General features: G+C 45.1%; 1 protein-coding gene across 1 annotated transcript; it reads right to left on the minus strand.

Annotated features, from left to right (window-relative positions):
- Positions 1 to 4316: 4316 nt before the first annotated feature.
- On the minus strand, positions 4317 to 13087 carry LOC138897576 (uncharacterized). The gene is made up of 7 exons (XM_070183560.1): positions 12846 to 13087; positions 12575 to 12767; positions 12353 to 12484; positions 10718 to 11080; positions 8901 to 9197; positions 5398 to 5460; positions 4317 to 4466 (listed from the first exon to the last, which is right to left on the minus strand). Exons 1-7 carry the CDS (start codon positions 13085 to 13087, stop codon positions 4317 to 4319), a joined length of 1440 nt encoding a protein of 479 aa, XP_070039661.1.
- Between the last annotated feature and the right edge of the window lie 1226 nt (positions 13088 to 14313).

The following is a 14313-nucleotide window of genomic DNA, read 5'->3' on the forward strand; positions in this document are numbered from 1 at the left end:
ATATTTGCTCTGCATGACTTCCTCGGCCTCCCAATTCGCTTCCTCGACTGGTTGGCCCCTCCACTGGACTTTTACCGCAAAAATCTTCCTGGACCTCAACTGGCGAACCTGTCTATCAACAATGGCAACTGGTTCCTTTTCATAACCCAAGCTCTTATCTAGATGTACTGTACTGAAGTCTAACACATGTGACAGGTCGGCATGATACTTCCGGAGCATAGATACATGGAAAACCGGATGAACTCCCGATAGACTGGGAGGCAAAGCAAGCTCATAAGCAACCTCCCCAACTCGTCTCAACACCTGAAATGGACCTATAAACCTTGGGCTCAACTTGCCCTTTTTCCCAAATCTCATGATTCCCTTCATCGGCGAAACCTTCAAGAGAACTTTCTCACCCACCATAAATGATAAATCATGTGTTTTCCGATCTGCATAACTCTTATGTCTGGACTGTGCTGTACGAAGTCACTCCTGAATTAACTTAACCTTTTCCAAGGCATCCTTCACCAAATCAGTACCATATAACCTAGCCTCATCGGGCTCAATACACCCGATGGGAAAACGACATAGCCGACTATATAAAGCCTTAAATAGAGCCATCTCGATGTTGGATTGGTAACTGTTGTTATAAGCAAACTTGGCCAAAGGCAAGAAACGATCCCACTGACCTCCAAAGTCAATCACACATGCCCTGAGCATATCCTCCAAAATCTAAATTGTCCGCTCCGACTGCCCGTCGGACTACGGATGAAAGGCTGTTCTGAGCTTTACATGGGTCCCTAATTCACTCTGTACTGCTCTCTAAAAATGTAAAGTAAGCTGAGGGCCTCTAAATGATATGATGGAAATTGGGACACCGTGCAACCGAACTATCTCCTGAATACAAATATGGGCCAACCTCTCATAAGTATACGCAGTCACAACCGGAATGAAGTGTGCCGACTTGGTCAACCTGTCGAAAATGACCCAACTACAAAGTCCATAGTAATGTGTTCCCATTTCCACTCCGGTATAGTCATCTGCTGAATTAGGCCACATGGCCTCTGGTGTTCATATTTAACCTGCTGGCAATTTAGACACCTAGATACATACTCAACTATGTCCTTCTTCATTCGCCGCCACCAATAATGTTGCTTCAGGTCACGATATATTTTTGTGGCACCCGGATGAATAGAATACCTAGAACTGTGTGCCTCCTCTAGGATCTTTTCCCTCAGCCCATCTACATTAGGAACACATAGACGACCCTGTAGTCGCAGAACACCATCTTCGCCGATAGTAACCTCATTGGCACCACCTCGTAGTACCGTTTCTCGAAGAATCAATAAGTGTGGGTCATTAAACTAGCGAGCCTTGATCTGCTCAAATACTGAAGATTGGGCAACAACACATGCAAGAACTCGACTGGGCTCTGAAATATCCAACCTTACAAGTCTGTTAGCCAGGGACTGAATGTCCAACTCTAATGGTCTCTCCTCTGCTGAAATGAAAGCCAAACTACCCATACTTTCCGCATTTCTACTCAAGGCATCTGCAACTACATTTGCTTTGCCCGGATTATATAGGATAGTAATATAATAATCTTTTAGTAACTCAAGCCATCTGCGCTGCCTCAAATTTAGGTCCCTCTGCTTGGAAAGATGTTGTAAACTGCGATGATCAGTGTAAAATTCACAAGACACCCCATAAAGATAATGCCTCCAAATCTTAAGAGGGTGAACAATCGCAGCTAACTCCAAATCATGTACCGGTAATTCTTCTCGTAGGGTTTCAGCTGACGTGAGGCATATGCAATAACTCACCCCTCCTGCATTAATACACAACCCAAACCAATGCGTGAAGTGTCACAATACACTGTATACATCCCCGAACCGAAAGGCAACACTAACATGGGTGTTGTAGTCAATGTTGTCTTGAGCTTCTGAAAGCTCACTTCACAATCATCGGACCATCGAAACGGAGAACCCTTCTGGGTGAATTTTGTCAAAGGTGCTGCAATAGATGAAAAATCCTCCACGAACCGATGATAATAACCTGTTAAACCTAGGAAACTCTTGATCTCAATCGCTGAAGTGGGACGATGCCAATTCTGAACTGCCTCGATCTTTTTGGGATCGACTTTAATACCCTCGCCCGATACAATATGCCCTAAAAATGCTATAGAATTTAGCCAAAACTCACATTTAGAGAACTTAGCATATAGCTTTTATTCCCGCAAGGTCTGAAGCACCACTCTCATATGCTGCTCGTGCTCTTCCTTATTGCGCGAGTAAATCAAAATGTCATCAATGAAAACAATGACAAATTAATCAATATATGGCCTGAACACCCTATTCATCAAATCCATAAATGTCGTCGGGGCATTAGTCAAACCGAAGGACATTACCAGAAACTCATAATGACCATATCTAGTCCGCAATGCAGTCTTCGGAACATCCGAATCCCGAATCTTCAACTGATGGTATCCCGACCTCAAGTTGATCTTAGAGATCACCCTAGCACCCCTGCAACTGGTCAAATAGATCATCAATATGCGGTAACGGGTACTTGTTCTTAATAGTGACTTTGTTCAATTGGCGATAATAAATACACATTCGCATAGTTCCATCCTTCTTCTTCACAAATAATACCGATACACCCCAAGGTGATACACTCGATCTGAGGAACCCTTTGGCTAGTAAATCCTCAAGCTGTTCTTTCAACTCCTTCAATTCTTTCGGAGCCATGCGATATGGTGGGATAGATATAGGCTGGGTATCTGGAGCCAAGTCAATACAGAAATCAATACCACGATCTGGTGGCATGCCTGGAAGATCTGAAGGAAATACATCGGAGAACTCCCGAACTACATGCACTGAATCAATAGTCGGAGTCTCTGCAGTAGTGTCACGAACATAGGCTAGATAAGCCAAATAACACTTCTCGGCCAAGTGTCGAGCTTTTAGAAAGGAAATAACTTGATTAGATGCACTGACAAACTAACCCTTCCACTCCAACCGAGGCAATGCTTGAATTGCCAAGGTAACAGTCATGGCATGGCAATCTAGGATGGCATGATATTGAGATAACCAGTCCATGCCAAGGATGATCTAGAAATAGGTCATATCAAGCAGCAGAAGATCTACTCTAATTTCATAGCCACAGAATGTAACAATGCAGGACCGGTAGATCCGATCTACAATAACAAAATCATCCACAGGAGTGGACACATAAATAAGAGTACCCAAAGACTCACGAGAAACACCCAGAAAATGAGAAAATAGAGATGACAAATAGGAATATGCAGACCCTGGATCAAATAATACAAAGGCATCTTTTCTGCAGATATAAATAATACATATGATCACGGCATATGAGGCCTCTACATATGGTCTGGCCGGAAATGCATAGAACAGAGCTGGAGCGCCACCTGGTTGCCCTCCATCTCTAGGACGGCCCCTACCCACCTACCCTCTACCTCTAGGTGGCCGGACGGCTGGTAGAGCAACTGGTGTGGTAACCATGGGCTGCTGACCTTGCTGCACTGGTCTACCCCAAAGCCTGGGGCAGAATCTCTACATATGGCTGAAATCCCCGCACTCGAAATAACCTCTCGGTGCGATGGGTTGCTGACCTGAAGTCTGGCCCTGGTGACCCGAATACCCACTGGAAGAACCCTGAATAGCCGGTGGGTGGTAAGAACTCTATGGCATAACACTGAAATAAGGTCGCACTGGAGCACCCTGAGGAGGCGGTGGTGCTGGATATGGGGGCCTGCTAGACTGCCCTCTCACGAACTGACCTCTACCCCTAGACGGAGCACTTCTGAACTCTCCAGAATATATAAACCGCTTATCTCTCATAACCTGCTCTCGGCTACGCTGACGCACACCCTCAATCCTCCAGGCTATCTCCATAACCAGCTCATAAGAAGTCCCCATCTCTACCTCTCGAACCATAGTGGTCTGAATGCTAGTATACAAACCCGCAACAAACCTCTGTAATCTCTCCGCATCAGTAGGGAGTATCATAAGTGCATGGCGAGACAACTCAGAGAACTTCGCCTCATAATCGGTCACTGACATCTGACCCTGCTGGAGCTACTCAAACAGAAACTGTAACTCTTCCCTATGGGAGGGTGGAATATACCTATCCAGAAAAATACGGGTGAACCTGTCCCAAGTCATAGGAGGAGAATCCGCTGGTCTGCCAAGAAGATAGGACTGCCACAACCTACGGGCCATGCCTTCCAGCTAAAAAGTAGCAAAGTCTACCTCATGAGACTCCAATATCCTCATGTTGTGCAGTCTGTCCCTTCACCGATCAATGAAGTCCTAGGGATCCTCATGTCGCTCTCCCCCAAAGACAAGAGGATGTAGCCTAGTCCATCTGTCCACCAGCTTCTGCAGCTCGGCGGCTGTAGCTTGTCTGGGCACAGGTGTAGCTGCAGCCACTGGCTGGGCTCCACCTATGGGTAGTGCACCCTGGGTTTGATATACAGCAGTTGTCTACCCATGAGCCTGTGTGGTAGGGGTCTGTGCTCCGCCGCCTGCCTGAGATGTGGCTGGGTCTGCCGGAAATAAATCGGCATGAGTCATAGTGTCCATGAACTGCAGCATACGGCCCATGACCTCCTAAAATCCCGGTGTGGATGTGAAATCCACCGGAGTTGGCTCGGCTACGGGCACCTTGCCCTGCTCCTCGATGATAGGATCCTCCACTGCATCCACTGGTGGCATAACTGGAACCACTCTGGGACGTCCTCATCCCCTACCACGGGCTGGAGCCCTCCCTCGGCCTCTGCCTCGGCCTCTAACAATAGGGGGAGCAGCTCTTCCCTGGACTGGAACCTCATTAGAGCGTGTTCTCACCATCTGTGAGAGAATAAGAGAAAGATACTTAGTACTACATCAACTGCACGATAGGAGATGAAGAAAGGTAATTTCCTAACACACTATAGCCTCTCGAAGATAAGTACAAACGTCTCAGTACCAATCCTCAAGACTCTATTAGGCCTGCTCATAACTTGTGAGACCTACGTGAACCTAGTTCTCTGATACCATGTTGTCACGACCCAATTTCACCTATAGGTCGTGATGGCGCCCAACATCACAGCTAGGTCAGCTAACCAGTGAATTAAACATATGTTTATTCTTTTAATAATTTTTCGAGTAATTAAACTCTTCTTACTTGCAAGATTTAAGAATATATAAATTGTCCTAATTAAATAAAGCCAAGAAAAATACTTAATCCACAATTATACTAATGTGTGATCCAAGACCTGGTGTCACAAGTATATGAGCATCTAGTAGATTATACAAAAAATCTAAATATTGTCTGAAATAAAAATAGAAAGAATACAAAATACAAGGAGAGGCACTAGTCGCTGCAGAACAACTCAGAAAGGCAGCTCACCACTAGGTCACGGGTAACGTGGATGCCCTTCGGTAGGACCACCGAAAACTCATGTCTCAGATCCTGCATAAAAAGTGCAGCAAGTGTATTACGAGTACGTAAACAACGTGTACCCAGTAAGTATAAATTCTAATCTCGAAGAAGTAGTGACGAGAGGTCGACTATGACACTCACTAAGGTCAATAATATAAAAATAGGAATATTTAAATAAACATGATTTATGTGAATAACAATAATTTTTCTTAACAAGCAGAAATAAATAATTCTTTCAATTTCAATTATTTCCAATTTATCAATTAGCTTCACAAGCTGCAATAGAATGACAAGGTATCGTATAATTATTATTATTAGGCACGATTTCTGCCGAGGTCGTTCGGCCTGATCCAGAGTGTCGTGTACACTGTCGAGGGACATGCGGCACGATCCATAGATGCATCTATACTGCTGAGGCATTCGGCCCACTCCACAAGAAAAGAGGACATTTTCTTATGAACCTCCAGAATGAGAAGTTATTAAAGGATAACACATAATTATGTACAGTTTCTATTGACAGTCAAGTAATTTGCACAAAAATTCAAGTATGTGAAATCTCGGTCCTTTACTATTTTCTCTTACTATTTCAAATATAATTCCAGTACTTTAATTAATAAAGGATGCAATTATCACAAGTAATTCATGATTTGAGTCCTAAATTACCCAGACATAGCATAATTAGTAGCTACACACGGACCCTCGTCACCGAGTACGTACGTACCCCCACATTTAGCAACAATTATTAATTTAAATTACCTATAGGGTAAATTCCCTCTTACAAGGTTAGATAATAGACTTACCTTGTCTCAAAGTCCACTTCCTGATCACAATGTCGCGTTAAATTCTCAATTCGATGCCGAAAAATCCGAAACTATCCAAATGTTATATAAAATAATTAATGCATGCTCAATAATTCGAAATTAAACTCTTAAATTAATTACCCAACCCAAAATAGTAAAATTCCTAAAATTCACCCCGGGCCCACGTGCCCGGATTCCGGGAATGTTTCAGAAGAAATCGTTACCCATAATCTCAAGAACTCAAATATATAATTTTTATCCCATTCCATAACTATTTTCGTGGTTAAAATCTCATTTTTATCAAAACCTAAGTTTTTCATCTAAACCCTTGATTTTCACGATTTACAGGTTATAATCCACACATAATCTATGTAGAATTAAGTTACCTTCAAGTTGCTAGTTGAAATCCCCTCTCAAAAAGCTCTAAATTCGCCCAAGAATGAAGAAAAATGGGCTAAAATGGCTGTTTTCTTGTTCCTTTAAACGTTTTGCCAAACAGCCCTCTCGCTTCTGCGTCTCTGCATCCACGGAAAAGACCTCGCAGACGTGGCTCCCCCCTTAGCCAGCTCGCCTACTTCTGCGGTCAGTGGCTCGCATCTGCGAGACCGCTTTTTTGGTGAATGCGCCGCACCTGCGTTGGCTCCCGCTTCGGTGGCCCTTGGACTGCTCCTGCGGTCGCACATCTGCGCCCAGCGCATCCGCACCCGAAACTTCTGGACCGCCAACACTTGGCCGCTTTTGCGAGCTTTGGGCTCGCTTCTCCGAGCTTGCAACTACGGTTACCCATGCGCATGTACGGTTACACTAGAAGCTGGAAGCTTCCGGTGTTCCTCCCAAGTCCAAACTTGGTCCGAGCCTCGTCCGGTTAACACCCGAGGCCCCCGGGGGCCCGCCCGAACATACCAACAAGTTTGAAATCATAAAACGGACTCGCTCGAACCCTCGGAACATGTAAAACAACATCAAAACTAAGAATCATACCTCAAACCAAATTGATTCAACTTAGAATTTTCAAATTCTTCAAACTTACTCCGAACACGCCGAAACATACTTAAACTACTCGGAATGACACCAAATTTTGCGTGCAAGTCTTAAATCACCATACGGAGCTATTCCCTAGCTCAAAATTCCAAACGGACCTCAATTACCCCAAAACCTACTCCAAACCAAATTTAAAGAACCTTAAACCTTCAAATCGTTGATTTTCACTATTAAGCGCCGAAACGCTCCCGGGTTTTCCATATCCCGATTCGAACGTACGCCCAAGTCCAAAATCATCATATGAACCTATTGGAACTATTAAATCCCCAATTCCAGGGTCATTTTCTAAAAATGTTAACCAAAGTTAAATTTTCCCTTTTAAAGGCAAACTAAGGAACTAAGTGTTACGATTTCAACCCGAACACTTCCAAATCCCGAATCAACCATCCCCGCAAGTCATAAATTAGTAAAATCACATACGGGGAGTCTTATTTAGGGGAACGGGGTTCTAAAAGGAAAAACGACCGGTTGGGTTGTTACATTCTCCATCTCTTAAGCAAACGTTCATCCTCGAACGAGTTTAGAATTATATTTGCTCTGCATGACTTCCTCGGCCTCCCAATTCGCTTCCTCGACTGGTTGGCCCCTCCACTGGACTTTTACCGTAGAAATCTTCCTGGACCTCAACTGGCGAACCTGTCTATCAACAATAGCAACTGGTTCCTCTTCATAACCCAAGCTCTTATCTAGATATACTGTACTGAAGTCTAACACATGTGACAGGTCGGCATGATACTTCCGGAGCATAGATACATGGAAAACCGGATGAACTCCCGATAGACTAGGAGGCAAAGCAAGCTCGTAAGAAACCTCCCCAACTCGTCTCAACACCTCAAATGGACCTATAAACCTTGGGCTCAACTTGCCCTTTTTCCCAAATCTCATGATTCCCTTCATCGGAGAAACCTTCAAGAGAACTTTCTCACCCATCATAAATGATAAATCACGTGCTTTCCGATCTGCATAACTCTTCTGTCTGGACTGTGCTGTACGAAGTCACTCCTGAATTAACTTTACCTTTTTCAAGGCATCCTTCACCAAATCAGTACCATATAACCTAGCCTCACCGGTCTCAACCCACCCGATGGTCAAACGACATCGCCGACTATATAAAGCCTTAAATGGAGCCATCTCGATGCTGGATTGGCAACTGTTTTTATAAGCAAACTCGGCCAAAGGCAAGAAACGATCCCACTGACCTCCGAAGTCAATCACACATGCCCTGAGCATATCCTCCAAAATCTAAATTGTCCGCTCCAACTGCCCGTCGGTCTGCGGATGAAAGGCTGTTCTGAGCTCTATATGGGTCCCCAATTAACTCTGTACTGCTCTCCAAAAATGTGAAGTAAACTGAGGGCCTCTATCTGATATGATGGAAATTGGCACACCGTTCAACCGAACTATCTCCTGAACACAAATCTGGGCCAACCTCTCTGAAGTAAACGTAGTCACAACCGGAATGAAGTGTGCCATCTTAGTCAACCTGTCGACAATGACCCAAACTGCATCAAACTTCCGCAAAGTCCATTGCAACCCAACTACAAAGTCCATAGTAATGTGCTCCCATTTTCACTCCGGTATAGTCATCTGCTGAATTAGGCCACATGGCCTCTGGTGTTCATATTTAACCTGCTGGCAATTTAGACACCTAGATACATACTCAACTATGTCCTTCTTCATTCGCCGCCACCAATAATGTTGCTTCAGGTCAAGATATATTTTTGTGGCACCCGGATGAATAGAATACCTAGAACTGTGTGCCTCCTCTAGGATCTTTTCCCTCAGCCCATCTACATTAGGAACACATAGACGACCCTGGAGTCGCAGAACACCATCTTCGCTGATAGTAACCTCATTGGCACCACCTCGTAGTACCGTTTCTCGAAGAACCAATAAGTGTGGGTCATCAAACTGGCGAGCCTTGATCTGCTCAAATACTGAAGACTGGGCAACAACACATGCAAGAACTCGACTGGGCTCTGAAATATCCAACCTTACAAGTCTGTTAGCCAGGGACTGAATGTCCAACTCTAATGGTCTCTCCTCTGCTGAAATGAAAGCCAAACTACCCATACTCTCCGCATTTCTACTCAAGGCATCTGCAACTACATTTGCTTTGCCCGGATTATACAGGATAGTAATATAATAATCTTTTAGTAACTCAAGCCATCTGCGCTGCCTCAAATTTAGGTCCCTCTGCTTGAAAAGATGTTGTAATTGCGATGATCGGTGTAAACTTCACAAGACACCCCATAAAGATAATGCCTCCAAATCACAAGACACCTCATGATACGTCCGGAGCATAGATACATGGAAAAGCGGATGAACTCCCGATAGATTGGGAGGCAAAGCAAGCTCATAAGAAACCTCCCCAACTCGTCTCAACACCTCAAATGGACCTATAAACCTTAGGCTCAACTTGCCCTTTTTCCCAAATCTCATAATTCCCTTCATCGGCGAAACCTTCAAGAGAACTTTCTCACCCACCATAATGATAAATCACGTCCTTTCCGATCTGCGTAACTCTTTTATCTGGACTATACTGTACGAAGTCACTCCTGAATTAACTTTACCTTATCCAAGGCATCCTTCAGCAAATCAGTACCATATAACCTAACCTCATCGGGCTCAAACCACCCGATGGGAAAACGACATCGCCGACCATATAAAGCCTTAAATGGAGCCATCTCGATGTTGGATTGGTAACTGTTGTTATAAGCAAACTCGGCCAAAGGCAAAAAATAATCCCACTGACTTCCGAAGTCAATCACACATGCCCTGTGCATATACTTCAAAATCTAAATTGTCCACTCCAACTGCCCTTCGGTCTGCAGATGAAAGGCTATTCTATGCTCTACATGGGTCCCCTATTCACTCTGTACTGCTCTCTAAAAATCTGAAGTAAGTTCAGGGCCTCTATCTGATATGATGGAAATTGGCACACCGTGCAACCTAACTATCTCCTGAATACAAATCTGGGCCAACCTCTCTGAAGTATACGTAGTCACAATCGGAATGAAGTGTGCTGACTTGGTCAACCTATCGACAATGACCCAAACTGCATCAAACTTCTGCAAAGTCCGCAGCAACCCAACTACAAAGTCCATAGTAATGTATTCCCATTTCCACTCCGGTATAGTCATCTGCTGAATTAGGCCACCTAGCCTCTGGTGTTCATATTTAACCTGCTGGCAATTTAGACACCTAGCTACATACTTAACTATGTCCTTCTTCATTCGCCGCCACTAATAATGTTGCTTCACGTCACGATACATTTTTGTGGCACGCGGATGAATAGAATACCTAGAACTGTGTGCCTCCTCTAGGATCTTTTCCCTCAGCCCATCTACATTAGGAACACATAGACGACCCTGGAGTCACAGAATACCATCTTTGCCGATAGTAACCTCTTTGGCACCACCTCGTAGTACCGTTTCTCAAAGAACCAATAAGTGTGGGTCAGCAAATTGGCGAGCCTTGATCTGTTCAAATAGTGAAGACTGGGCAACAACACATGCAAGAACTCGACTGGGCTCTGAAATATCCAACCTCACAAGTATATTAGCCAGGGACTGAATGTCCAACTCTAATGGTCTCTCCTCCACTGAAATGAAAGCTAAACTACCCATACTCTCCGCCTTTCTATTCAAGGAATCTGTAACTACATTTGCTTTTCCCGGATGATACAAGATAGTAATATCATAATCTTTTAGTAACTCAAGCCATCTGCGCCGCCTCAAATTTAGGTCCCTCTGCTTGAAAAGATGTTGTAAACTACGATGATCAGTGTAAACTTCACAAGACACCCCCTAAAGATAATGCCTCCAAATCTTAAGAGCATGAACAATCACAGCTAACTCCAAATCATGTACCGGTTATTCTTCTCGTGGGGTTTCAGCTGACGTGAGGCATATGAAATAACTTGCCCCTTCTGCATAAATACACAACCCAAACCAATGCGTGAAGCATCACAATACACTGTATACATCCCCAAACCGGAAGGCAACACTAACACCGGTGTTGTAGTCAATGCTGTCTTGAGCTTCTGAAAGCTCACATCATAATCATCGGACCATCGGAACGGAGCACCCTTCTGGGTTAATCTGGTCAAAGGTGCCGCAATAGATGAAAATCCCTCCACGAACCGACGATAATAACCTGCTAAACCTAGGAAACTCCTGATCTCAGTCGCTGAAGTGGGACGATGCCAATTCTGAACTGCCTCGATCTTTTTGGGATCTACTTTAATATCCCTCGCCCGATACAATATGCCCCAAATATGCTATAGAGTTTAGCCAAAACTCACATTTGGAGAACTTAGCATATAGCTTTTGTTCCTACAAGGTCTGAAGCACCACTCTCATATGTTGCTCGTGCTCTTCCTTACTGCGCGAGTAGATCAAAATGTCATCAATGAAGACAATGACAAACGAATCAATATATGGCCTGAACACCCTATTCATCAAATCCAAAAATGTCATCGTGGTGTCAGTCAAACCGAAGGACATCACCAGAAACTCATAATGACCATATCTAGTCCGGAATACAGTCTTCGGAACATCCGAATCCTGAATCTTCAACTGATGGTATCCCGACCTCAAGTCGATCTTAGAGAACACCCTAGCACCCTACAACTATTCAAATATATCATCAATACGCGGCAACGGGTACTTGTTCTTAATAGTGACTTTGTTCAATTGGCGATAATAAATACACATTCGCATAGTTCCATCCTTTTTCTTCACAAATAATACCGGTACACCCCAAGGTGATACACTCGGTCTGACGAAACCTTTGGCTAGTAACTCCTCAACCTATTATTTTAACTCTTTCAATTCTTTCGGAGCCATACGATATGGTATGATAGATATAGGCTGGGTATCTGGAGCCAAATCAATACAGAAATCAATATCACGATCTGGTGGCATGCCTGGAAGATCTGAAGGAAATACATCGGAGAACTCCCGGACTACGGGCACTGAATCAATAGTCGGAGTCTCTGCAGTAGTGTCCCGAACATAGACTAGATAAGCCAAATAACCCTTCTCGGCCATGTGTCGAGCTTTTCGAAAGGAAATAACCTGATTAGATGCACTGATAAACGAGCCCTTCCACTCCAACCGAGGCAATGCTGGAATTGCCAAGGTAACAGTCTTGGCATGGCAATCTAGGATGGCATGATATTGAGATAACCAGTCCATGCCAAGGATGATCTAGAAATAGGTCATCTCAAGCAGCAGACAATCTACTCTAATTTCATAGCCACAAGAAGTAACAATACAGGACTGGTAGATCCGATCTACAACAAAAGAATCATCCACAGGAGTGGAAACATAAATAAGAGGACCCAAGGACTCACGAGAAACACCCAAAAAATGAGAAAATAGAGATGACCCATAGGAATATGCAGACCCTGGATCAAATAATACGGAGGCATCTTTGCCGAAGACAGAAATAATATATGTGATCACGACATCTGAGGCCTCTGCATATGATCTGGCCGGAAACATATAGAACTAAGCTGGAGTGCCACCTGGCTGCCCTCCACCTCTAGGAGGGCCCTTACCCACCTACCCTCCACCTCTGGGTGGCTGGACGGCTGGTGGAGCAACTGGTGCAGTAATCATAGGCTGCTGACCCTGCTGCACTGGTCTACCCCGAAGCCTGGGGAAGAATCTCCGCATATGGCTGAAATCCCCGCACTCAAAATAACCTCTCGGTGCGATGGGCTGATGACCTGAAGTCTGGCCCTGATGACCCGAATACCCACTGGAAGAACCCTGAATAGCCGGTGGGTGGTAAGAACTCTCTGGCATAGCACTAAAATAAGGTCGCACTGGAGCACCCCGAGGAGGCGGTGGTGCTGGGTATGGGGGCCTGCTGGACTGCTCTCTCACGAACTGACCTCTACCCCCAGACTGAGCACTTCTGAACTCTCTAGAATATTTAAACCGCTTATCTCTCATAACTTGCTCTTGGCTACGCTGACGCACACCCTCAATCCTCTAGGCTATCTCCACAGCCAGCTAATAAGAAGTCCCCATCTCTAGCTCTCGAGCCATAGTGGCCTGAATGCCAGTATGCAAACCCGCAACAAACCTCTGTAATCTCTCTACATCAGTAGGGAGTATCATAAGTGCATGGCGAGACAACTCAGAGAACCTCGCCTCATAATCGGTCACTGACATCTGACCCTGCTGGAGCTACTCAAACTGAAATTGTAACTCTTCCTTATGGGAGGGTGAAATATACCTATCCAGGAAAATACGGGTGAACCTATCCCAAGTCATGGGAGGAGAATCCGCTGGTCTGCCAAGAAGATAGGACTGCCACCACCTACGGGCCATGCCTTCCAGCTGAAAAGTAGCAAAGTCTACCCCATGAGACACCAATATCCTCATGTTGTGCAGTCTGTCCCTGCACCGATCAGTGAAGTCCTGGGGATCCTCATGTCACTCTCCCCCAAAGACAGGAGGATGTAGACTAGTCCATCTGTCCAACGGCTTCTGCGGCTCGGCGGCTGTAGCTTGTCTGGGCTCAGGTGTAGCTGCATCCACTGGCTGGGCTCCACCCACGGGTAGTGAACCCTGGGTTTGATATACAACAGTTGCCTACCCATGAGCCTGTCCGGTAGGGGTCTGTGCTCCGTCGCCCGCCTGAGATGTGACTGGGTCTGCCGGAAATAAATCGGCCTGAGTCATAGTGTCCATGAACTGCAGCATACGGCCCATGACCTCCTGAAATCCCGGTGTGGATGTGAAATCCACCGGAGCTGGCTCGGCTGCGGGCACCTTGCCCTGCTCCTGGATGATAGGATCCTCCACTGCATCTACTTGTGGCATAACTGGAACCACTCTGGGATGTCCTCAGCCCCTACCATGGTCTGGAGCCCTCCCTCGGCCTCTGCCTCGGCCTCTAACAATAGGGGAGCAGCTCTTCCCTGGTCTGGAACCTCATTAGAGCGCGTTCTCACCATTTGTGAGAGAATAAGAGAAACATACTTAGTACTACATCAACTGCACGATAGAAGATGAAGAAAGGT

This window comes from Nicotiana tomentosiformis, chromosome 8 (assembly GCF_000390325.3).
Source record: "Nicotiana tomentosiformis chromosome 8, ASM39032v3, whole genome shotgun sequence".
NCBI lineage: Eukaryota > Viridiplantae > Streptophyta > Magnoliopsida > Solanales > Solanaceae > Nicotiana > Nicotiana tomentosiformis.

What these genes read in the sequence shown, in the direction of transcription:
- LOC138897576 (XM_070183560.1), bottom strand. Translation starts at nt 13,087, where the DNA reads ATGCCAGAGAGTTCTTACCACCCACCGGCTATTCAGGGTTCTTCCAGT. An exon ending in TTGCTGACCCACACTTATTG is followed by an intron (nt 9,198 to 10,717) that starts GTTCTTTGAGAA and finishes GTATTTGAGCAG; the next exon opens with ATCAAGGCTCGCCAGTTTGA. An exon ending in ACGTTACCCGTGACCTAGTG is followed by an intron (nt 4,467 to 5,397) that starts GTGAGCTGCCTT and finishes TATCAAACCCAG; the next exon opens with GGTGCACTACCCATAGGTGG.